The sequence below is a fragment of the Euleptes europaea genome, chromosome 3, assembly GCF_029931775.1.
Source record: "Euleptes europaea isolate rEulEur1 chromosome 3, rEulEur1.hap1, whole genome shotgun sequence".
Taxonomy (NCBI): Eukaryota; Metazoa; Chordata; class Lepidosauria; order Squamata; family Sphaerodactylidae; genus Euleptes; species Euleptes europaea.
This window is the reverse complement of record NC_079314.1, coordinates 36,227,505-36,253,113: the sequence shown is the minus strand read 5'-3', so window position 1 is coordinate 36,253,113 and position 25,609 is coordinate 36,227,505. Positions and strand designations below refer to the sequence as shown.

General features: G+C 46.0%; 1 protein-coding gene across 1 annotated transcript in view; it reads left to right on the top strand.

Moving 5' to 3' along the window:
• The window catches only part of CD164L2 (CD164 molecule like 2), a 62,243-nt gene that overhangs the window by 11,707 nt on the left and 24,927 nt on the right, over positions 1 to 25,609 (top strand). The window contains exon 2 of the mRNA XM_056846446.1: positions 4,492 to 4,860. Within this exon, the coding sequence (XP_056702424.1) occupies positions 4,492 to 4,860 (369 nt within the window). The remainder of the gene's footprint in view (positions 1 to 4,491; positions 4,861 to 25,609) is intronic.

Genomic DNA, 25,609 nt, shown 5'->3' with positions numbered 1-25,609 from the left:
AAAACTCAAGAGTTTGACCCCTATGGAAGTCAGGTTCAGGTGGCCGGCTCAAGGTTGACGCAGCCTTCCATCCTTCCGGGGTCAGTAAAATGAGTACCCAGCTTGCTGGGAGTAAAGTATAGACAACTGGGGAAGGCACTGGCAAACCACCCGGTAAACACAGCCTGCCTAGTAAACGTTGGGATATGACGTCACCCCATGGGTGACCCAGTGCTTGCACAGGGGACTTCCTTTACCTTTAACTTGTGTGGTTCTACAAACATTAAATTGTTTTCCTGTTTGATTATATGTTGTATTTACGGTATATTTTGTAAAAACCCTGGAGTCTTGTAGCACCCTAAAGGTTAGCAAGTTTGTATGCTAGCATCAGTTTAACCCACCTCATCAGATGCATGTGGTGGATTTGTTTGTATTTCTTTGTTTTTGCTCTGACAGAAAGACACCGCTACCTTTCTGGCCTTGTACTGATAATCATATTTCAGTGATCAAGCTGGCAGTGCATTCCTGTGATTTTAGCTTCTCATCTGGTCAAGTCTTTTTTAGTTTTGTTGGGAGTCTGGTGTGGCTTTGAAACTTGCCTGCTTAGAGAGCCAGCGTGGTGTAGTGGTTAAGAATGGTGGTTTGGAGTGGTGGACTCTGATCTGGAGAACCGGGTTTGAGTCCCCACTCCTCCACGTGAGCAGCAGAGGCTAATCTGGTGAACCGGGTTGGTTTCCCCACTTCTACACAAGAAGCCAGCTGGGTGACCTTGGGCTAGTCACACTCTCTCAGCCCCACCTCCCTCACAGGGTGTCTGTTGTGGGGAGGGGAAAAGAAGGTGATTGTAAGCTAGTTTGATTCTGCCTTAAGTAGTATAGAAAGTCGGCATATAAAACCAACTCTTCTTCTTCTTAGGGGCCACTTTTTCAACCTCGCAAATAAACAGGTTCTCACAACAACGCCATCATCCATCGGAAGTCAGTTCCACTGAGACCAAGGCATGTACGTCTGCAGTCCTCTTCACACTTCACTGGGAATAAGTCCCAGTGAGACTGTGTACATCTGCTTTGGAGCAGGTGGCCAGTGTCTAGTTCTCCCTCCTTCAAAAAGAAGGCTCTTCTGACCTTCCACCTGGGAGTAAAATAAGTTTTTATCAGCCCAAGGGAGATTAGAAATCTATGGGTCCCAAAGCTACTTTAAGAAGGATTTACATTTTCTGCTCCTGAATCATTTCTGATCAAATGCTATAAATAGAAGAAGAGCTGGTTTTTATATGCCGACTTCACATCAAGAAACATAAGAAAACACTGCAGTCCACAGCAGCAGGGATAAGATTCTCAGGCCTAACCCACCAGCATTGGTATGCCAGAAGAAGAAGAGTTGGTTTTTATATGCTGACTTTCTCCACCACTTAAGGAAGACTCAAACCGGCTTATAATCACCTTCCCTTCCCCTCCCCACAACAGACACCCTGTGAGGTAGGTGGGGCTGAGAGTGCTCTATCAGAACTGTAACTCGCCCAAGGTCACCCAGCTGGCTTCATGTGTAGGAGTAGGAAAACAAATCCAGTTCACCAGATTAGCCTCCGCTGCTCACGTGGAGGAGTGGGGAATCAAACCCAGTTCTCCAGATCAGAGTCCACCACTCCAAACCACAGCTCTTAACCTCTACACCATGCTGGCTCCATAGATGGTTCATTGAAGATTGTACTTCCTCATTTATGGATTTAGCATTAAAGGTAATACAAGACCAAAGGGTTCATACTGACCAATGGGGTCTTGCAGGTCTGCCAACTGGACAGGGGGAAATGAACTAACAAAAAGCAGCCTGCTCCTTGCCCTGCACCAGGTCAAGAATGTCATGGTATGAAGCTGAAGCTGTTGCTCCAGGCCAGCTTCTATTAAAGCTAGAGAGGGGCTCCCTCTGTATTGCCTGCAGCTCTAAGCCTTCCCTTGAGATAAGATACTCATTTTGTGTTTCAATAAGGGGACTCTGGACCTGCCCTGCTTTCCCGCATCCATGCAGCAGCTTTGGGGATTGGTGGGAGGCTCTGAATGTGGCTGAGCCGTGACATAGGAAGCGTTTTTGGGGAACAGTAGGAAATCTGCAAGGAGATGGATGACTATCAGATTTATTAGTTGCCTCATCCCGTCACCCATCAGTAAGGCTTTGGCACTGTGAATTTTGCAGGGTATATATATATATTTTTTGGCATATGTAGTTGTTGATTTCGCTTGCGTTTCAAGGTCCATACCGTTTCATTTAACTAGTGTTTGAGTTACTATTGTGATTTCACACCCAATGCTCTGTTGGTTGGCCCACCAGGGCAACTGGTTGGCCACTACATGATGAAACCAGGTGCCGGACTTGGTGAACCTCTGGTCTGATCCAGCAGTAGGGCTCTTCTGATGTGTTGCAAGCTGTCTTGAGCTGATAAGAACATAAGGAAGTCCCTGCTGGATCAGGCCAAGGCCCATCAAGTCCAGCAGTCTGTTCACACAGTGGCCAACCAGGTGTCTCTAGGAAGCCCACAAACAAGAGGACTGCAGCAGCACCATCCTGCCTGTGTTCCACAGCACCTAATATAATAGGCATGCTCCTCTGATCACGACTAGTATCCATGGATATCCCCATCCTCCATGAACATGTCCACTCCTCTTTTAAAGTCTTCCATGTTGCTGGCCAACTTGGAGGAGAGGGGATTGGTTTTAAAAAATAAGAGAAGAGTTGGTTTTTATGTGCGGATTTTTCTCTATCTTTTAAGGAGAATCAAACCGGCTTACAATCGCCTTCCCTTCCTCTCCCCACCAGAGACACCTTGTGAGGTAGGTGAGGCTGAGAGAGTTCGGAGAGAACTGTGACTAGCCCAAGGTCACCCAGTTGGCTTCATGTAGGAGTGGGGAAACCAACCCATCTCACCAGATTAGAGTCCGCTGCTCATGTGGAAGAGCAGGGAATGAAATCTGGTTCTCCAAATTCGAGTCCACTGTTCTTAACCAGTGCACCCCACTGGCTCTCCTTGATCTGCCCCAGGTCAAGAATTTCATGGTATGAAGCTGAGGTTGTTGCTCTAGGCCAGGAAACAATCTGTTGTTGACTTCTTACGGCTTCTTTGATCCCCCCTCCTTACATTTGCAAAATACACATATGCAGTCTCACAGACATGTAGCAGAGCTCCCATTCCACGTCTGGTTTCGACTCCTAGGATCTGTAGCCCATTCTTTGCAATCAGGGTTGCTAGGTCCCTCTTCACCACTGGCGGGAGGTTTTTGGGGCGGAGCCTGAGGAGGTTTTGAGGAGGGGAGGGAATTCAATGCCAGAGTCCAACGGCCAAAGTGGCCGTTTTCTCCAGGTGAACTGATCTCTGTCAGCTGCAGATCAGACGTAATAGCCAGCTAGTACTTGGAGGTTGGCAACTTAGAGAAGGTACTACTGTGGCAGCTGTGGACCCACCTGCCTGAGCCGTTGATGGAAAGGGTTGCCACCTCCAGGTTGGGAAATACCTGAAGATTTGGGGGGGTTAGGGTTGCCAGGTCCCTCTTTGCCATCGGTGACAGGTTTTGGGGGTGGAGCCTGAGGAGGTGGGGTTTGGGGAGGGACTTCAATGCCATAGAGTCCAATGGCCAAAGCGACCGTTTTCTCCAGGTGGACGGATCTCTATCGGCTGGAGATCAGTTGTAATAGCAGGAGATCTCCAGCTAGTACCAGGTGGTTAGTAAACAACAAACCAGCAGTATACTGCAAATAACGTAATTGATCCACAATAAAGAGAATATAGAATCCGTTGTACAGATAGTGCAAAAACGGACAATGTCCAACTCAAAAACATTCACAATTGCCACGAAAAGGAATCATTGTCAGTCCTAGGAAATTGACTAGGAAGAAAAGGACACTTTCCTAGTCAATTTCTGTACAACGGATTCTATATTCTCTTTATTGTGGATCAATTGCGTTATTCGCAGCATACTGCTGGCTTGTTGTTTACTAGCTTAACTTACAGCACGCTATTGTCGAAGGCTTTCACGTTCAGAGTTCATTGGTTCTTGTGGGTTATCCGGGCTGTGCGACCGTGGCCTTGGTGTTTCCTTTCCTGACGTTTCGCCCGCAGCTGTGGCAGGCATCTTCAGAGGAGTAACACTGAAGGACAGTGCCTCTCCTAATTTTTCACAGTGGGTAGCCGTGTTAGTCTGTTTGCAGTAGTCAAAAAGGGCCAGAGTCCAGTAGCACCTTAAAGACTAACAAAAATATTTTCTGGTAGGGTATGAGCTTTCGTGAGCCACAGCTCACTTCTTCAGAACTGCTCACTTCTTCAGAACAGCTCACTTCTTCAGAACTGAAGAAGTGAGCTGTGGCTCACGAAAGCTCATCCCCTACCAGAAAATATTTTTGTTAGTCTTTAAGGTGCTACTGGACTCTTGCCCTTTTTGACTTCTCCTAATTTTTGTTTGCAGTACCAGAAGGTCGGCAACCCCATTGGCAATGCCTCTAAGACTCTGGGTCCGTATCTCTGAGCGGCTTTCGAGAAACGCTCTCCCGCAAGCCGATCTGGCCGCAGGACCGGCGCCTCCCGGACCTCCCAAGAGCTAAACCGGCGCTTGCAAAAGCTGCGAGGGAGCCAGACGGAGGCCACGCCCCGAAGGCGGAGCGACTGGGGCCCCGCCCCGGCCCACCTGCCTGCCCCGCCCCTGGCCGGCTCCCTCCCTGCCTCCCTGCGCGCTTGTGCTGGCTGGCTGGGCTCCTGGGGAGCTGGGAGCTGCGTCCAGTGGCCGGCGGATCGCGGCGCCCCGAGTGCAAAAAGAGGAGCCATGCCGGCGGGTGGCGCCTGGGCGCTGCTCTGCTGCGCCCTGCTTTGCGCGCTCGGCGCGGTCCCGAGCCAGGCAGGTGGGTGAGAGCGGGCTGATGCGGAGGGTGGGTGGGTGGGCTGGCCCCAGGTCCCCGGGGTGCAAGATCGGGAGGGAGGGGAGGCGCTTGGAGCGCCGGGTCCGGTTTTCGGGGTCGCTCGTCCAGAGCCTGACTTGTGAGCTGGACGTTCTGGCGAGGGATGGGGTTGGGGCTGAGGCTTTGGGGGCAGCAAAATAATAATAATTAAAAAAAAAAAACAGGAGTCCAGTGGGCGGCGTAGATTCTGGGGGCCTCGGAAGTGCCGCTGCAATAACACGGGGGTCCCGTGGCACCTTAAAAGGCGCGCGACGCTTATGCCCGCGTAAGCTTTTGTGAGTCAAAGCTCACTTCTTCAGGTGCGTGAAGGGTTCCTCTGCTAGCAAGATGTATTTTTCACTCAAAGCTTCAGACAACAGAAAGGGGGAAGATGGAGAGTTTACCAAGCGTGCTGTCGTAAGAACATAAGAAAAGTATTCGTGGCTACTAGTAAAAATGGGTACTAGTCATAATGCATATCTATTCTCTCTAGTATCAGAGGAGCATGCCTGTTATATCAGGTGCTGTGGAACGCAGGCAGGATGGGTCTTGTTCATGGGCTTCCTAGAGGCACCTGGTTGGCCACTGTGTGAACAGACTGCTGGAAGATGGACCTTGGTCTGATCCCGCATGGCCTTTCTTATGTTCTTAAAAATGCTGTGAAGACCTGATTGTGGATCTACCGGGGTCTTGTCTGTCTTGATCCTAAGGCTGGCAAAGAGCTCAAGAGAAAGCTACTTTTCTCCTTGTGATGCTCATTTTCTGGGTGAATGGCAGTTTATGAATGCTTAGAAAATGCAAATCAGGTGCTAAATGTATTTATTCATATCGTTCATTTACACCCCACTTTTCTCCCCTGTGGGGTCCCAAAGTACCTTATGCCATTTTTCCCTTCTCCATTTTATTTTATTTTATTATTAGAAAAAAACCAATGACAATAACAACTAAAAAAAGCAGAATTACTGATAGTCTTCATAATTTAAAATACTACACACACACACACATAATAAAATGAGATCAAGTCTCCCATGCTACAGCTTATTTCTATGTCTTCATATTCATCATTACGTCCTGAGTGCAATGCATTCCTCTTTCCCGCCCTTATTTATGAAATTCTCTATTTTACTTATTGTATATGACCATACCGCATCCAATCTTATTGTATCTCTGTTTTTCTGATATGCTGTTAGCTTAATTAAAACATATATTTCTTTAACTTTAACCAGCCATTCCTCTATCTTTGCAGTTGATTTTTGTTTCCAGTGACTAGCAAAGGCTGTTCTAGCCACAGTTATCATATGTAACACCATACAAAGTTGATCTTTAGCGGTTTACATGGAATATCAACCTCCATTCCAACCGTTAGACATTTCACTATTTCAGTCCCCTTCTCCATTTTAGTTGTACAACAACCTGTCAAGTAGGATAGGGGTGAGCATGTGTGGCTGGCCCAAGGTTGCCCAGCAAGCTTCTACGGCAGCGTGGGGATTAAAACCTGGGTCTCCTAGATCTGACATTCTAACCACTGTACAGTATGTCTACAACCCCTGTGGGGAGGAGGAAACAATGTGGATCTTGGGGATGGTGGTTGTGCCTACATTAGTACATGTAAGTGGTTGGCATGCACATGAACTCACTGTTTGGTGGTGGGGGAGCACATTCCCAAGGCACGGGGCCAGAGTTCGCCACCATTCATTAGACCTTAGCGCTGAACAAAATGTCAGAATCTGTCTGGAGTGCAGAGGAACCAAGAGTTGTAAGTTGCATGACATCAGCCTTATGAAACCACGGCACTTCTTTACATATACATGCTTCATGTAGAGCCAGTGTGGTGTAGTGGTTTGGAGCAGTGGAGTCTGATCTGGAGAACCAGGTTTGATTCCCCACTCCTCCACATGAGCAGCGGAGGCTAATCTAGTGAACTGGATTTGTTTCCCCACTCCTACACACCAAGCCAGCTGGGTGACCTTGGGCTAGTCACATTCTCTCAGCCCCACCTACCTCACAGGGTGTCTGTTGTGGGGAGGGGAGGTGATTATAAGTCGGTTTGATTCTTTCTTAAGTGGTAGAGAAAGTCGGAAAATAAGAAACAACTCTTCTTCTTCATAGCTGGGATTGGCTGCTGTGTGTGTGTGTGTGATTGCCCCACAATATAAGCTGTAAGTCTGTAGCGTTTGTTTATTAAAACATTTATATCCCTCTTTTCCTCGTGGTTCAAAGCAGCTTACAATAATAGTTAAAAACGTTTTCAGTTAAAACCAAAAATAAAATAGCAAACCCCAAATCTCCCCCACCTTCTCCTCTTAAAAGATGCCTGCCATTCAAACCCTCTCAAATGCCCTGGCAAGCAGGCAGGCCTTGCTATGCCTCCTGAAGATCTCCAAGGAGGGGAGGGGGGCTGACCTGTTCAGGGACCCCATTCCACAGAGTTGAAACCACGATGGAAAAGGCCTGGGCTGTGGTCAATGCCAAACAGGCCACCCTGAGTGGTGAGATAGCCAGCAGATGTCTGTCTGATTACCGTAGTGGGTGCACAGGGATATATGGAAGGTGATGGTCCTTCAAATATGTGGGTCCCAGGTCGTGAGCTTTAGTCATAACAATCACCTTTAATTGAACTTGGAAACAAACTGGCAGCCAATGTAGCTGTTTCAAAATTGGCAATGTATGTTCCTGGTGGCTGACAATGGTCAGGCTGCTACATTCTCGACCGGTTGTCGTTTCTGGGTTGTGTTCAAGGGCAGCCCCACATAGAGTACGTTGCAGTAATCTAACCATATGGTTATAGAAGCATGGATCAGAGTGGCCAGATTGGCTGAGTTGGCAAATCAGATGCAGCTGATAGAAGGCACTCCTGGCCCCTATGCCAACCTACTTTTCAAGCAGCAAGGCAAGGTCTATGAGCATTCCCTCAGTTCTTAACCTGCTCTGAAATAGCCAACGTCACTTAATCTAGAACAAGTGGATTCAGTCCCTCTAGAATATCAGCCTCCTGAACCAGCATTACCTCTATCTTGTCAGGCTTCATCTTGTTCTGCCTTAGCCATCTGAGCACAGCCTTGAAGCACCAGTTCAGAACCGAGACAGACGCATCTAGAGGCTTCGATAATGAAATATAGGGCTGGGTGTCATCTGCATATTGGTGACACCCAACCCCAAAGCTCTAGACAATTTCAGCAGCTTCATAAATATGTTAGAGAGCATGCATGGGTGAGAGAGCAGAACCCCGTGGCACCCCACAAGATAAATTCCACCCAGTTGATTATTCACCTCATTTGCATGCAAGTGGTTTCCTAACTCGCTCGTGTGACGCCCTCCATTAAGTTATCACGGATCAGTTCGGACTTTTCTTTTGTTATTGCTTTGTGAATGCTGTTGTCATTACCAGTTAACTCTGAGGTCCCCCTTCCCCTCACTGCTCCAATCAGCATTCAGTCAAGGTACTTAAAGAATTAGAGACCTTTGGGGGCTTTTTCTCCCCTTTAAAGCAATGTTGCAATTTGAGATCAATATTTGCACAAGTTGAGTCATACCATTGCTTTTCTCCTATGACGGGTGGGTGATTTGAGCCATTCTACAGCAAAATCCATTGGGTTGTGTGAATAATCTACTATGTGTCGACTTTTGGAACACTAGAAAATTTCAAATGGGGTAGTTAAAAAAAAAACACTGAAAGAACTTTAGCAATAAAACAATCCCAGAGGGGACAGTTGAGAATAAATCCCAAACAATATTAACAGAGGGCCTGGTCAAAGAAATAGGATTTTGTCTGGTGCCTAAAACCTCACCCTAAGCTCTGGACAGATTGCTATGGGAGAGCACTCACATCTGAGGTGCCACCACAGAGAAGGCCCTGCCCAAAGGTTGGGGCATGCAGAGCAGGGCTTTGGATGCTGGTCTTGACTGGCAGGCAGGTTGATGCAATTTTGTAGGTACAAAGGAGATCTGGGTTTGGGCTTGGGATGTGTCCCCATCTCTGTGCCTAGATGCCCTGGAGTTGTTTAACAAGAGTATGAATTCTTGAGTGTAACCAGAGTCCTTGAACAGGGCAGGGAAGGAACGATGGTACATAAATTGCCTCTCCCTGTAATTTGAAGTGTTTTAAAGTAAAGTACAAGAAGTGCCATAAAAACTCTCGAGTGTCTTGAAATAGATTCACTCCCCAACCCGCCCTCCCAGTATGCTTTGGGGCAGGTGGACAACAGTGCCCCAGAGCTGGGAAAGAACTCCTTGCTCTGATTTACACAGTTGTTTTTTGGGGGTTGCATAGTTTGCCTTCAGATATGCCCTCCAGCTCAAGCTTAAAATAAATTCCAATGTGTTTATTTAGTACCTTTTTATCCCACCCTTCCTCCACATAGCTCAGGAGCAGTACACTTGGTCTTCCGCTCCTCCATGTTAGCCTCGAACAGCCCTGTCAGTGCAGAGGGTCAGGCTGAAAGACAAGAGTGTGAGAGACAGCAAGTTTTCTTGGCAGAGGGAATTTGAACCTGGATCTCCCAGAAAGTCCTTTGACCCATACCATGCCACTCCACTGCTTTTTTGAAATATACTATAAGCCATAAGGTGCTTCTTACTGAGCACATAAAGCTAACTTCTGCTGAGTCAGACCCATGGTCTATCACAGTCAGTCTTGTCTCCTCTGACTGGTAGCTGTGGAGGGGCTGTGGCTCAGTGGTAGAGCATCTGCTTGGCATGCAGAAGGTCCCAGGTTCAATCCCCGGCATCTCCAGTTAAAGGGACTAGGCAAGTAGGTGATGTGACAGACCTCTGCCTGAGACCCTGGAGAGCCGCTGCCAGTCTGAGTAGACAATACTGACTTTGATGGACCAAGGGTCTGATTCAGTATAAGGCAGCTTCATGTGTTCATGTGTAGCTGCTCTCCAGGGTCTGATTCTTTCACATTGCCTACTACCTGTTCGTTTTAATTGAAGTTGCTGGGGATTGAACCTGAGACCTTCTGCACACAGAGCAGATAATCTGCTGAGTTACAGGCCCTCCCTTCACTTATCTTCCCAACACCCCTGTGAGGGAGGCTGCTATGTGTGTGTAAAGTGCCTTCAAGTCGCAGCCAACTTATGGCGACCCCTTTTGGGGTTTTCATGGCAAGAGACTAACAGAGGTGGTTTGCCAGTGCCTTCCTCTGCACAGCAACCCTGGTATTCCCTTGGTGGTCTCCCATCCAAATACTAACCAGGGCTGACCCTGCTTAGCTTCTGAGATCTGACTAGATCAGGCTAGCCTGGTCCATCCAGGTCATAGTCCCTGTTTTTTTAGGGGCTGAAAGATGGTGGCTTGTCCATGGTCGCTCAGTGAGTTTGGAGCTGACTAAGGATTTGAACCCAAGGCTACAGCCCAAGGCATACTTACTCCCAAGTAAGCCCCCATGAATTCAGTGGGACTTCCATTGTTATCTCTGCAAGTTTATTTGGAAGTAATTTCCCCAATTCTAGTGACCTTTCCACTGGATCTTCTTGCTTACTAAATGAATGACTTTAAGGCAGTGGGAATATATCCTCCCTCATCAGAAACCAAGCCAGGGGTGAAATTCAGAGTGGCTAGATGCGTTTTAAGAGCTCAGGGTCCACAATTATAAGGAGGAGGAATTCTGGCAGGTGTATAGTCCTGTTGGATGAGAGAAGCTTTACTCTCCAAAACTCCTTGTTCTATACAACTGTTAGAAGTACCAAAGTCCTTTTACCAGCACTATGATCTTTCAGCGCAGCTGGTCATACTAGCCCTCTGATCTCTGTTGGCTGTTCTTAATTGCTAGCGAGTCTTTCAGGAAGAAAACAGGGCTGTAGTATGTGTTGGCTCGAACTGAGAGGAATTCTGTTGTATCGCTAGATGGCAGATTTGCAAGCATCCCTCCGTGGGTTTGCAACTGTGTACCAGGGAGGGAGAGAATTGTTTGTGGTCACCGTGACTCCAGGCAGGTGTCTGGCTTACCTGCCTGCCTGCCCCGTAGGGCCCAGATGCCCTGATGGGATGTTTCTGGTTCCAGAAAAGGGAAGAAAAACCTGAGTGAAAATTGCAGTTGCTTGAGGCTGCTTTTGGGTCTTGCTTTGGTGGTTGAGGGTCAGTTAAGATCGTGGAGGTGTGAGGGTGGAGGTGGGGCATAATAATGGTTCCCTCTCTTGGAGGGAGGGGAAGCCAGTAGATGCTTGCCTCAGCTGGGGAAAAAGACCAAAGGTACAGAGTTAAACCACATTTCAGTGGCATAATTGAGGCTGTGAATTTAATGGTCTTGTGGGTGGGTCCCCTTTCGTTGGTAACATGCATTTCAAACAAGCATTCAGGATGCTTATCTTATCCCATTAGATGTGCTATGAAGTGTGTGTGCATCAGCTTGTGGATTTGGGGGTAGGATAGGGGTGAGACAGGCAAGTGGGGGAGGCTTGCATGTGATGGGGGGAGTTTATTGCATCCCACTTTGTTGCATACGAACCAGGCCCCATCTGTGGGGTGGCTGAAACAGATTTATAGGGGTTCTAATGCTTATTTACCCTGTGGTCCGATGCAGCCTGACAGGGTTTGGAGGCGTTGAGGAAAGTGACTGATTGGCGAGCATCTGTGCTCTTACAGCAGTAAAAATAACTCGACTCATAAAAACCTGCCAGAAATCTGGAGAGCAAAGTACTACTTTGTCATTGGTTACTGTACCAGTCCCTCACCGCTAAGCGGAGAAGTGCCGTAGCCGGACACTGTCTCCATGGCGATGGGCCCATCAGCTTTTCAACTTTCCACCACGGAAAGGTAATTGGTTAACTTTTTTGTTGTTGTAAAGGTTCGTTTTAACAGAAGAGACTCCCACGCTAGGTCGGATACTTGCTTTATTGACAGGCTGGCTCAGAGCGAGTGGGAGTTGTCTGCTGACGGTTGCATCCCGCTCCCAAATTCCTCCTTGGGGCTGCAATCGTGTGCATGGTTACTCAGGAGCAAGTCACAAATTGAATTCTCTGGGGCGTGCTTCTGAATGAGCGAGGCTAGAGGGCAGATTCTGTCCAGTTCCTTGCAAAATAGAAGGAAGGATCCTCCCTATGCCTGATTAAAGTCAGGGGGTGGAGGGGGCATCCTCATCTACTTCCTGCTCACCCAGAGCTGCTCGCAATGGCAGGGACACTCCGGAAGACTTCTGTGCTCTGGGGGGTCATTTAACTGCTGGTGTCCAGCAGAAAGAAAATGTTTGTGCTTTAATTTGATGGTCCACCCAGTGGCCGGAATCTCATGCATTGCCCAATTAGCAAAGCCAAATGTAGTACATAAGAACATAAGAAAAGCCATGCTGGATCAGACCAAGGCCCATCAAGTCCAGCAGTCTGTTCACACAGTGGCCAACCAGGTGCCTCTAGGAAGCCCCCAAACAAGACAACTGCAGCAGCACCATCCTGCCTGTGTTCCACAGCACCTAATATATTTGGCATGCTCCTCTGCTCATGGAGAGAATAGGTTTAAATTTGACCTATAGAACTCACTGCTATTCGATGTTAGGATATCCTTTAACTTTTTTTTAAAGACTAGAAAACTGCTGGTCGTTTGATGTAAAATGGTCTCTTGCTCATCCTATGGATGTCCCTAATATGGCTATAAACCGAAGAGCAAGAAGGTGTGTAGAGTTGATTTATAATTGCAGAGGGGTTCATAGGTGTGATTCTGTACAGCAGCTCAACAGAGTTTCTTTTTAGGGCAAGAGCCATAAGAAGATGCAAACCTGCCTTTGCGGTCTTGGGTGAGCTGTTGGGACTCCCTGGGGGCCTTGACATTCTCTTGCTCCTGTTTGTAATCCCCTGTCTGGGATAATCCTACTGATCTTTCCTGTAGCCTTTTGTAGGGATTATGAAGAATATGTAGTGAAGCACTCTTAGGGGAAACTAGCATATGCTGAATAGATATGACAGGGTGAGACTGAGAGCGATTTAATATTTGGGGGTGGGTGGGGGTGGGAAGGGGAGCAGGAATCCTGAGCAGTCTATGCTTGGCTTTCCCAGAAGAGTCTCCCCCTTTCTGGTCTTGTCGGGAACAGCAAGTAAGACATTTAAAAAATCTAATTGATCCTGCTGGCAAGGCCGGGCAGCTTCGCACCTCCCTCTCCAGTTTGTAGGTTCACTGGGCCCCCAAAGTGTCAAGGGGCCCTAGAATTTTGCACATGTCTCCCCACCCACCCTGCCGGGGCCCTTTTCCTCTTGAGTCTAGCATCCTGTACAACTGCTATAATTTCACCATTCATAGTGAGCAGAAATTTGAGTGATTTTTGGACATGCACAGTTAGTACCACTTAATGTGACATTTAAATGGGCAGCCACTGTTGATGCAGTCTCCCAATTTAGTGCTCTGCCAGGGTTATGTATCTCCAGAGTTGCTGTAGACGGCTTGTGTAGCGGTTAGTCACACTAGCATGAACACTCTACCTTCGAAGCTCACTGGATGACCTAGAGTCATCATAATTAGGGTTGCCAACCTCCAGGTGGTGGCTGGAGATCTTTCAGTATTACAACTATCCCAAGGCTACATTGTCAGGGGCAGGATTTATTTCAGTCCTTATATCCCTCAAACATTAGATTTAAGCTGCTCAAGATCAATGGATCAAAGAGCTGCTAAGGGATAAAGGAAGGTAGGTATTACAACTGATCTCCAGCCAATAGAGATCAGTTCACCTGGAGAAAATGGCCGCTTTGGCAATTGGACTCTATGGCATTGAAGTCCCTCCCCTCCCAAACCCCTACCTCCTCAGGCTCCGCCCCAGAAATCTGCAGGTATTTCCCAACTTGGAGCTGGCAACCCTAATCATAATCTCAACTTAACCTACCTCACAGGATGGTTGTTGCAAACGCTTTGTGTCCCTGTTGAGGAGAAAAATGGGATATAAATATGTAAATATATTTTTAAAAGTCTTCTACATTATGTGAGTGCATGCTACTTTCTGTGCATGTGCGGCTGGTAGTGTTTATCTCACTACACACTCAGAATTTACTGGGTCGCTCTGCAGTTCCTGGACAGAGAGTGAAAAAAAGTTTTTGTTATCCAGTTAGAACATTTGATGAACATGCTTGACTTTAGCAGCAAAAAAGTGTGCTTATATCAGAATGAGTCCTGTTACATCAGCCTATATTCAATGAGAGTCTGTTCCCCCATGCTCTGTGTTTTTGCCTTTCATTTTATGCTTCTTGGTGTATTTTACAGTTCCACACAGTAGCCAGGCAGCAAAAGAAGGCACATGAGCCCTCTCCTGAGATCCATTCCTCAGTTGTGGCTATAGGTTCACTGCAGGAGGCCTCTGCACAGCAGCAGGCCCACATGGCTCTCACAAACAATCCAAGCTGCGCTCAAAACCATTAAAAAAAAAAACCTTCACTTTTCTTCTGTTAGTGTAATAAGAACATAAGAACATAAGAAAGGCCCTGCTGGATCAGACCAAGGCCCATCAAGTCCAGCAGTCTGTTCGCACAGTGGCCAACCAGGTGCCTCTAGGAAGCCGCTAACAAGACGAGTGCAGCAGCACCATCCGACCTGTGTTCCACTGCACCCAAAATAATAGGCATGCTCCTCTGATACTAGAAAGAATAGGTAAGCAGCATGACTAGTATCCATTCTAACTAACAGCCATGAATACCCCTCTCCTCCATGAATATGTCCACTCCCCTCTTAAAGCCCTCCAAGCTGGCAGCCATCATCACATCCTGGGGCAGGAAGTTCCACAATTTAACTATGCGTTGTGTGAAAAAATACTTCCTTTTATCTGTTTTGAATCTCTCACCCTCCAGCTTTAGCAGATGACCCCGTGTTCTAGTATTATGGGAGAGGGAGAAAAACTTCTCCCTGTCCACTCTCTCCAAACCATGCATAATTTTATAGACCTCTATCATGTCTCCTCTCAGCCGCCTTCTTTCCAAGCTAAACAGCCCTAAGCGTCTTAACCGCTCCCCATGGGACAGTTGCTCTAGTCCCCTAATAAACCAAAGCTTCCTGCTGCCCAGAAATAATAGCTTTCTCCTCTCTTTTAGTGTTGCCAGGTCCTTCTTCGCCACTGGCAGGAGGTTTTTGGGGTGGAGCCTGAGGAGGATGGGGTTTGGGGAGGGACTTCAATTAGGGTTGCCAACTGCCAGGTAGTAGCAGGAGATGTCCTGCTAATTCAACTGATCTCCAGCCGATAGAGATCAGATCACCTGGAGAACAATGGCCGCTTTGGAAATTGAAGTCTAGGACATTGAAGTCCCTCCCCTCCCCAAACCCCACACTCCTCAGGCTCCGCCCCAAAAATCTCCCGCCAGTGGCAAAGAGGGACCTGGCAACCCTAACTTCAATGCCATAGAGTTCAATTTCCAAAGAGGCCATTTTCTCCAGGGGAACTGATCTCTGTCGGCTGGAGATCAGTTGTAACAGCAGATCTCCAGCCACTACCTGGAGGTTGGCAATCCTACTTCAATGCCATAGAGTCCAATTGCCAAAGCGGCCATTTTCTCCAGGTGAACTGATCTATATCGGCTGGAGAACCCTACTATCTTTGGGGTTACATACACAAAACCACACTGTTTGCATTCATCCCGAGCTTTCATACGAGTAGGGACCTAAAAGGACTTGCAGGGTGAGAAAATCCACCCCCACCCCCACCCCACAGAAACTGTTCATCTCCCCTTCAATTCTGTTTCCCTCGCTTATCTTTGCTACCATTGCCTCATAGGGGCTTGGGGCCAGCATGGCTGCCTCAGAGCTGTGCAATATTTGGGGAGTTGCTATGGCAATGCAGAATTCTATCCAAACTTCAGGGTTTCCTCCCCAGTCCTGTTGAGATATCACTTATCTTTGGGTTGGGTTGTGTTGCAAATGGGGAGGGGGGCATATTGACAGAATCCTAAACCATATCTGTAGCTAGCCCTGTTGTTTCGATTTTTTGATCCTCAAGGGGTGTTAGATATTGGCTGTTAGATATAAAGATTCATGATTTGCAAACCAAAATCCCCGGCTTATTTTTAGGTATGCATTACAAGTGTGCAATCCAGCTATCTTGCTGCCATCTTCTTTGTAAGAGGAAGACGACATTTAAAGCTTGCAACACAACCGAAACCCAGGCCTGTGGACTCTTGACTGGGAGCAAGCCCTGTTGAATGCAGGAGAGCTTGTTTGTTCTGAAGTAGACATGCATAAGATCAGGCTGTTCTTCAGTCAAGGTGCAATTACAGAGGACCAAAGGTTCTCCTTTGCAGCTTTGCACTTTAACTCTTTGCTTTCCCTCTGCAGCTGGGTCCAGCCTGGGTTAATGTCTTCCCAATAGGTCCCTCTTCACCACTGGTGGGAGGTTTTTGAGGTGGAGCCTGAGGAGAGCAGGGTTTGGGGAGGGGAGGGACTTCAATGCCATAGAGTCCAATTGCCAAAATGGCCATTTTCTCCAGGTGAACTGATCTCCAGCTATTACCTGGAGGTTGGCAACCCTACATCCCAGTCCTATGGCAACCAACCAGCATGTGACAATATAAAGTTGACCTCTTTGGAGTTGTAATCTGATGTACCGGTAGCTGACTTTAAATCTGTGCAAACCATCTGCTTCATAGGAATCCTGAATTTAGGAATTTGGAGGGACGGGGTATTGGTGAGGTTGCTCCAAGTGAATATGAGTAGTTGTCCCTTTTGAGTGATAGATCACAGTTGTTGTTTTTTACAATAACATAACACAACATACACTGTATACATTCCATTCACGCATAAATTGGGCTTCTTCCAGGGTTAATGTTCAACAATTCTTATATTCCCAAAGCATGGTCACCTTAATAGTTATGTAGTTCTTCTATTCTATTTGCACTGTGATATTATATAATATTTCTGAGTTACACATTTAAAATTATAATGCCTAACTGGCATTTCTGCTGTAATCTTGTTTGACTTAACACAATTTCACTCAACTTTTGCTATCTTTTTTCAAAAATCTACTTTTTTAAAAAATCTACTTTGTACACCAACATATATCATTACTGTTGTCTTGTTTTATAGCTTCAGGTTTGCATATTCAGCGTAACACATCCAATTCAGTTGTGTGACCTCCAAGGCTGACCCCCAGGGAACTGACACAACATCATAATATCATATGGCATCTATAGGCCTGTAAGAAATAGCTGATCTTGACTTCATTTACTGTTCTCTGGATGAACTCCTTTGAACAAAACTGACCAAGCTTGTTTAGCCTGCCTCTTCTCCCAGGAGTTCACAGTGCTGTACATAGTCCCATCTTTGCATATTACCCCCACAACAACCCTGCAAGCATAACTAGACAGAGAGTGACTGGTCCAAAACCACCTGGGAAGGTTCATGGCAGAGTGGGGGGTATGAACCCTGGTTGTCGCTGGATACTGTAAGTAGAGTATCACATTAATTAAATACCAGTTATGTTGCTAACCTGAATTAATATGCTCTTAGTACATTAGTCCAACCCCCTGCACAACAAGGGAAATTCACAACTACTTCCCTCCCACACCCCCAATGACCCCTACTCTATGCCCAGAAGATAGCAAAAAAAAAAAAAAAAAAACACCACCCTCCAGGGTCCCTAGCCAATCTGGCCTGGAAGAAAATTGCTTCCTGAACCCAAAGTGGTGATCAACATACCCTGGGCATGTAAGAAAGGGCCACGAGAGCCAAACACTGACACAACCCTTCCTGCCCTCCCTCTCATGATCTGGCTAAGTTCACAGAATCAGCACTGCTGACAGATGGCCATCTCGCCTCTGCTTTAAAACCCCCAAAGGAGAGCCCACCACCTCCTGAGGAAGCCTGTTCCACTGAAGAACTGCTCTGTCAGGAAGTTCTTCCTAATATTTAGCCGAAAACTCTTTTGGTTTAATTTCAACCCGTTGGTTCTGGTCTGACCTTCTGGGGCAACAGAAGGCAACTCTGCACCATCCTCTATATCACTGGTTCCCAACCGGGGGTCCATGGACCCCCAGGGGTCCGCAAGAACTGAATTAAGGTCCGCGAAACAAAGTTATAAACCCATAATAAATTAATATTTTCAATTAAAAGTTTTCTATTATAAAATATATATATTCAAATATTATTCTAAGTTTAACGTTTAATGAACAGTTATGATTAAAGTTTATTTTCAAATTCTCAGAATTTTTATTTTGGACCTTGGGGTCCCTGCACTGAACAAAAAAGTCCTAGTGGTCCCTGGTCAAAAAAAGGTTGGGAACCACTGCTCTATATGACAGCCCTTCAAGTACTTGAAGATGGTTATCATATCACCTCTCAATGCTATTATTACCATTATTATGAATACTAATATGTTGGTTTAATTAGTATCGATCAAACTAATACCTCCTTTGGCATTTTGAAAACGTGTGGTATGCATGGCTCGGCCAAAACTACATTTTCCCCCCAATCCAGCCCCAATGCATGAGTTGAGTGTACACACAGACACTGTTCACGTCCGCAGCAAATATTCATGTCCTGATTTCTGTCTGCATCTTCGATCCTCCATGCCGGAGCAGTCTCAGTGATCCCAGGACAAAAGTCCAGGATGGGGCCCTAGAATCACAGCCATCCCTCGGTAGGGTCCCTCTGCCAGCACCTCCCCAGCCGGGGCAAAGCAAAGGGTGGCCCATGCTTTGTGCAAGATGGACGGGAGCTGTTGTTGAAAGCCCGCTGTCCAAGTCTTGGATGGATTGGGCACAAGCAGCAGCTGTGTTTTAATTGCGAGTCTTCTCAAGCAGGTCTGGAGAGATGGCATACATATTTCCTAAAATAAATGAATGAATCGGTTTCTGTTTGCAAATTATAGTGGCCAATGGCACCCTAAGGGCATGGGATTTTATTGGGAGGCAGCGGCTCTCATGAGGCTGCCTCCTAAATCCCGCTTTATTGGTGTTCTGCAATTTCTAGTTAAAAGCATAATCTCGGGTGGGGGAGTGAAAAAATTATCTAGGCAGATTTAATAAAACAAAGCTCAGGATTTGCTATTAATAAGCAGTGACTCATTTTTTTGTTTAAATATTGAGAGTCAGCAAATGGATGTGGGGGGGGGGAAGCAGGGCTGTCACAGAGAGAAAAAGTCCCACGGTTCTAGTATTGAGCATTAATGCATGCCTGGATGGGTGGTGGGAATGCAGGGAAGGCCAATGCGCTCATTCTGTGTGGTCCCCCCACCCATGAATTTAAAGCTTTAATGAGCCTGCTGGAAGGGCAGTTCATACCAGTGAGGCTGGAATGCTAAGCTATGTTGTTTAGTTTGTAAATTCTTTGTGATTTAGAAGTGGCCTTGAGATTAACACCTACCAGGTATAAAAAGTGGGCAGGTTTGCAGCTGGCCTCATTCTCCCCCAGGTGCTACTTCACTGGCACTTTTGTGCAGAAGAGAGCTGTCAATCAAAAACTGGCTTGCACTATTTAGGGCCAAACTACACGTTACAAGGTATGTAAGTTCACCACAGGGACTCACCATAGGCTTTCCTGTCCTGAGCCTTCCTATTCCCTGATACCACGTGACGGGGTGGTGGTGATATGGCATCATGCCAATGCTTGGCTATTGCTTCCAGTGTAAACCAGAAATTACATCTGTGCTACACTCTAGGATTCCCCCCAAACTCTATGGTTTGACAGGCCACTTGTCCCTGCCCCCTGAATTCTCCCATAGAGTTGCCAGGCCCCTCTTTGCAACCGGTGGAAGGTTTTTGGGACGGAGCCAGAAGAGGGTGGGGTTTGGGAGGGATTTCAATGCCATAGAGTCCAATGGCCAAAGCAGCCATTTTCTCCAGGTGAACTGATCTCTATCGGCTGGAGATCAGTTGTAATAGCAGAGATCTCCAGCTAGTACCTGGAGGTTACTACAATAATGAGAAACACCTGTACCTGGAGAAACACCTGTACCTGGAGGTTGGCAACCCTATTCTCTCACCAGGGTGCCAACAAGGCCTGGCAACACTAATTCGCAATCATATTGTAACCGGGAGGTCTTGGTATGAGCTCCATTTAAAACATCAACATTAAAAGCAACATGGGGGGCATTTGGATTGGGAGGAGCGGACATGAGGTGGAAGGCAGGATCACCACCACTCACCATAGTCCCAATCCAAATGGGGGGCCCCATTGCAATTTTAAATAACTCCAATATGGCTGCGAGTCCCTGTGGCAGATTCACGTACTTTGATATATAAACGTCTTCCTTTAAAACTAACTGCAGTTTATTGTGATGTCGGAATTGTGTGGGGGGTGCTTGAAGAAATCACAGCTTGTTCCATGTCTAAAAACCAGGATGCAGCATGACATCTTAATTCTGGTTGGTAAGCAAGGAATGATCTGCAGCATTTTTAAAGAACCAGTTCAGATAACCATGAGAAGCTACCTGGTTTAAAACTACCCACAGTGTTGCTGTGCCAAGTGAAGGAAGGGACCGTACAAGTCGAGGACTGAGGTCTGTTGATGTGCCTAATGAATAATAGTTCGTTTGGTTGTCTGAATGCAGCTTTCCTGTTTGCAGCAACTGCATAACACAGTAAACTCTTGTAGAATTCTTTCCAAGAATGTCTCCTTAGCTTTTTTTTTAGAACTTTATTTTAGTTCATCTTTATTTTAGTTCATCTTCAATCAACATTTTCCATCCAAGTTTACCTCGGGGATGAAATTGATAAGTCCAGAAGTTGGGTATAGTGTTGCAGTTCTGAAACTTTAGCACCCTTGTGCCCTCAAAACAATACAGTGAGACCATGATCAGCTGCACTTTAAAAGCAAATTCAGGGGGGGGGGATGTTTTGATTATTTCTACACGTCCTTGCATTTCTGAGGGTCACTAATTCTAGAGGGCTGTAACTCAAAAAGTCCCAACACACAGGCCAATCCTAAACAGGTTGAACCTTTCTAAGTCCATTGCAGTTAGTGGGCTTAGACAGGTATAACTCTGCTTAGGATGCCTACTCATAGAAATGGAGACCAGCAGCACACAAAATCTGAACATCTGGTGTTTGACTGAAAAACCCCATTGGCTACTGTTTGTTAATTCTCTTTCTCTCTCTCTCTCAAATCCTTTGCAAAAGAAACTAGAGTGAAAACCATTTCAGGTTAGGGTTGCCAGGTCCCTCTTTGCCACCAGTGGGAGGTTTTTGGGGTGGAGCCTGAGGAGGGCGGGGTTTGGGGAGGGGAGGGACTTCTATGCTATAGAGTCCAATTGCCAAAGTGGCCATTTTCTCCAGGGGAACTGATTCCTATCGGCTGGAGATCAGTTGTAATAGCAAGAGATCTCCAGCTAGTACCTGGAGGTTGGCAACCCTATTTCAGGTACATACTGGAAATAACTCTGACAACTGCCTTAAAGACTGTACCTCCTTGGTGCCCCCTCATTTTGTAGGCTCACCTATCAGTTCCAAGGAACTTTCTGGCTGCTGTGGAGGAGGGGAGGAGGAAGCGGATTCTGACCTCTTCTGAAGCAGAGGGTCCGTGTCCCCGCTTCCTAGAAAACAGAGTGTGTGTTATGCAGGTGGAGGGGCTGTGGCTCAGTGGTAGAGCATCTGCTTGGCATGTAGAAGGTCCCAGGTTCAATCCCTGGCATCTCCAGTTAAAGGGAATAGGCAAGTCGGTGATGTGCATAGACACCTGAGACCCTGGAGAGCCACTGCTGGTCTGTGCAGACAACACTGACTTTAATGGACCAAGAATCTGATTCAGTATAAGGCAGCTTCCTGTGTTCAGGTTGGGACAGTGACATGTTTAGGAGGTTCTTATGTCCTCTCTCCCTATGTGCCCCCGTCCCAATCTGAATTCCCCCCACCCCAAATCTAAGTTTCAGCGGGGAGATCCCAGCATTTATCTATTTGACAGGACCAAGGGCAGTTGGGCCTCAAGTCTCCTCCTTGTTCAGGGCTTCAGAGATGCTTTTAATGCTTCACATGGGCCCCAACATTGAGAAACAAAGACAGAATTTGCCTGTTTTGAGGTGGGAGGGAAGAAAGAATGAGATAAGAAGGATGGTACTGCATGAGAGACGCTATAGAAGCATGCAATATAACTTCAGATAGCAATGTTTATGAAAGAATTACAGAGCAGTTTAGTTTATTCAGTTTTATGGTCCTTTGACCAAACATAAAATGTTTGCAGGTACATTGCCTTATCCAAACCGGCAGTATAAAACAATTTCTTTTGGTTAAAACACTATAAAAAATACTACTGTCTTTAAAAACTGGTCAGCAATATAAAATTAAACCATCAATCCACTCTACAACTTTTCATTTCTATTTAGATTTCCTGTAATTAAATACTGTTCTACAAAACTTGGCCACTAACTTTGTTACCTGAGAAAATTCATCCTTAAGAAGGTTGTTAACTCTAACGAATTACAGAGCAGTAATTACCCTATTAACACACCTAGTTATGTTCTTAGTAAGGAATAGATAGTAATTCACTGATGAAGTAATGAAACAAGTGAAACCCGGGAACTTTTCTTTACCTGGTGATCTCACTACCTGAAGTTCACTTTACCTGATGATTTCACTACCTGAAGTAGACAGCAGACACAGATTTCAACCTTATAATAGATTATTAGGAATAATACAGTGTTTAAGCTGAAAAAGAAAATATAGCATTTTGACCTTTCTGAACTCTTAACTGATGAATTAACTACCTGATTAATTTAGCTGATAAGATTTCAGTCTGATTAGAAATTTCAAGCCAATAAGAGAATATATTGTTTTGAATTTGAATGCTGTTAGGCTTTACTTTGTATTTTGCATTTTCTTTTGTATAACTAACAAAAAGATGTATGATGGGTTTAAAGAAATATATACGTTGTATCTATATTAACAAACTGTTAGACACTGGAAACCTTTATATTGTAAAAATCAACAGCTATTTTTTGAACAGTGGATACTAATGGAAATTCTGTTAAACACTGAAAATATGTATACTGTGTAAACCAACGGTTATTTATGTTTTGAATATATACACATATGTATTTTATTATAGGTACTACTATTTTGTCATTTTCCACTGGAGCAAATGGCTGCTTTAGAGGGTGGACTCTAGGCTGAGGCCCCTCCCCAAACCCCAGACTCCACCCTCAAAATCTCCCAGAATTTCCCAACCTGGAGCTGGCAACTCTATGCCTCTTTCATAGGTAGGGTTGTTGGTGGGTGGTGGAGATTTGGGCACTATATATTTTACGAAGGAAAATATACATTGTATTTGTACTGGATGTAATAGTGCTCTTTGTGTGATTTTGTATTTTTTATGTTTTTTGTTTGTTTGTATTGTATTATGGTTTTATTTTTGATTATTTTTTTGTTTAATTATAAAAAAGCAATACAAATTTTATATAAAAAACATAGGTAGGGTTGCCAACCTCCAGGTAATGGCTGGAGATCTCCTGCTATTACAACTGATCTTCAGCCGACAGAGATCAGTCCCCCTGGAGAAAATGGCCACTTTGGCAATTGGATTCTATGGCATTGAAGTCCCTCCCCAAACCCCGCCCTCCTCAGGCTCTGCCCCAAACACCTCCCACCTGTGGAGAAAAGGGAACTGGCAACCCTATTCATAGGTGAGAGGGTCTATGGGTTAGCATACAACAGAAGTGTGTGCTTAAAAAACAGGAGCAAGAAGGAATACTTTTTAAAAGGAATAATTTAACATCTCATTTTATTGAACGGGAAGGGGGAGCAGAGGCTGGCATGAATGAAACAAGGGCATGTGGTGTTTTTGTTCTTCTGGTGCCTCATTCTCCCAGGCAGCTGCCTTGTTGAGCATAAAATGCTGTGATGGGCAACTGTAATCCAACATTTATTAAACCTATAAATGTTGAATAGGCACCACAACCTTATCTGGGCTTCAGCCTGGGCGGAGTCCTGGCAGTGCCAACATTTGCAGTTCAGCACAGCCCGGGAAGGAATGAGCTTGGCTCGAGTTTATCCTGCATGCATAGGAACATTCTTTAAGCTCCTTTGGGGACACAAGTCCAATATTCTTCGGACTATAAGTGGTACTACTTCAACAGAATTGCCTCAGTTTTTGTCTTTATTAAAACATTTACACTCTGCCTTTGCTCTTGGCTCAAAGCAGCTTACAAGTAGTATGTAATTAAAACATTACAACAACCCCCACCCCCAAAAGTTGCCTGCTTTTCATATCCCATCAAAAGTCCTGGCAAATAGACCAAACTTGTTGCAATGGGAAACTAGGGTTGCCAGGTCCCTCTTTGCCAGCGGTGGGAGGTTTTTTGGGTGGAGCCTGAGGAGGGTGGGGTTTGGGGAGGGGAGGGACTTCAGTGCCATAGAGTCCAATTGCCAAAGCGGCCATTTTCTCCAGGTGAACTGATCTCTATCGGTTGGAGATCAGTTGTAATAGCAGGAGATCTCCAGCTAGTACCTGGAGGTTGGCAACCCTGTGGGTAACGTTCTTACAGATATAATTAGACTATTAACTGAATTCAAAGATTCTTGGAGTGGAGGCCATCTATAGATCTGTGGTCTGTCCATAACTACGCAGAAACTCCATATTCAGAGGCAGAGTGTCTTGAGCGACAGTCCTGTCTCAGGCTGAAAGAATAGGGGAGGGCCCATTGCTTTCACAATTTGTGAGCTTTCAGAGACACCTGACTGGTTGCAGCTGGAAACAGAGGCTCAATTCAGACATTGCATGAAATCATAGTATAACTAGGGTTAGGGCGGTTGTGTGAATGAAGGCCACACCGTTGACTGCTCAGTTAGTTTACTGAGCCAGGAGCTGGCACTGGATTATTAACCGTGGCTTTGCATGATGTACAAACACAAACATCTCGGACGAATTCTAGATAGTTTCCAGCAACATCCTCCCAAACTATAGAGAAAAAACAGCAAAACCAGCATTTATTGCATCAAGCCAAGGTTCGAATGATTGTCCAGGAGCTGACTCCTGCTTTCCCATACTAACCATAGTCCATATAAACTATGGTTTTCTGCTGTGTCTGAACTGAATTAGATGGGCCTTTGGTCTGACCCAGCAGGGCTCTAAAGAAATAATTGGTATTATGTCCTTAAAGTCAGAATTCAGTACCCCAGGATTCTTCTGCAGGTTTGTTTGCTTTTATCCCTTTGCACAAAAGAGTTCCATCCCAAAAAAGTGTTTAAACTGTCATTACCGCTGTCATGCTGATGCCTCTTTGAATCTCCGTGCGTGTGGCTGAAACCTCTTGGGGCCTGACTCATCCATGTGCAGGAGATTGGATTATTTCCTTTGTGCTGCTGTATATGCTCCCCTTCTCTCTTTGGACATATGCAGTGATGCAACGCGTTTGCCTGGTTCAAGGAGGTGACCCATTGTACAAACAAGGCTTGCTCTGTAATGGCAGCTGCCCCATGGAGCAATTTCAAGAAGGTTATCATGTGGTGGCTGTCAGATGTAAACACACACGAATGCATGGCACTGCCTGATACTGAGTCAGACCCTTGGTCTGCCAAGGACATCATTGGCTACTCTGACTAGCAGCTGCTCTCCAGGGTCTTAGTGGTAGAGGTCCTTCAGGTCACTTCTTACCTGATCCTGTTAAGTGGAGATGCCAGGGATTGGAACATGCAACCTTCCGCATGCACATTAGATGCTCTGCCCTGAGCCATGGGTCCTTCCGCAAGGGTTGGCATGAGTAAAATGTATTTATTTATGACTGAACTGAGGCTATTGTACTTTGGTCATGTCGAGACAAGACTCACGAAGAAAGACAATAATGCTAGGGAAAGTTGGAAGGCAGTAGGAAAAGAAGACGAAGAGTTGG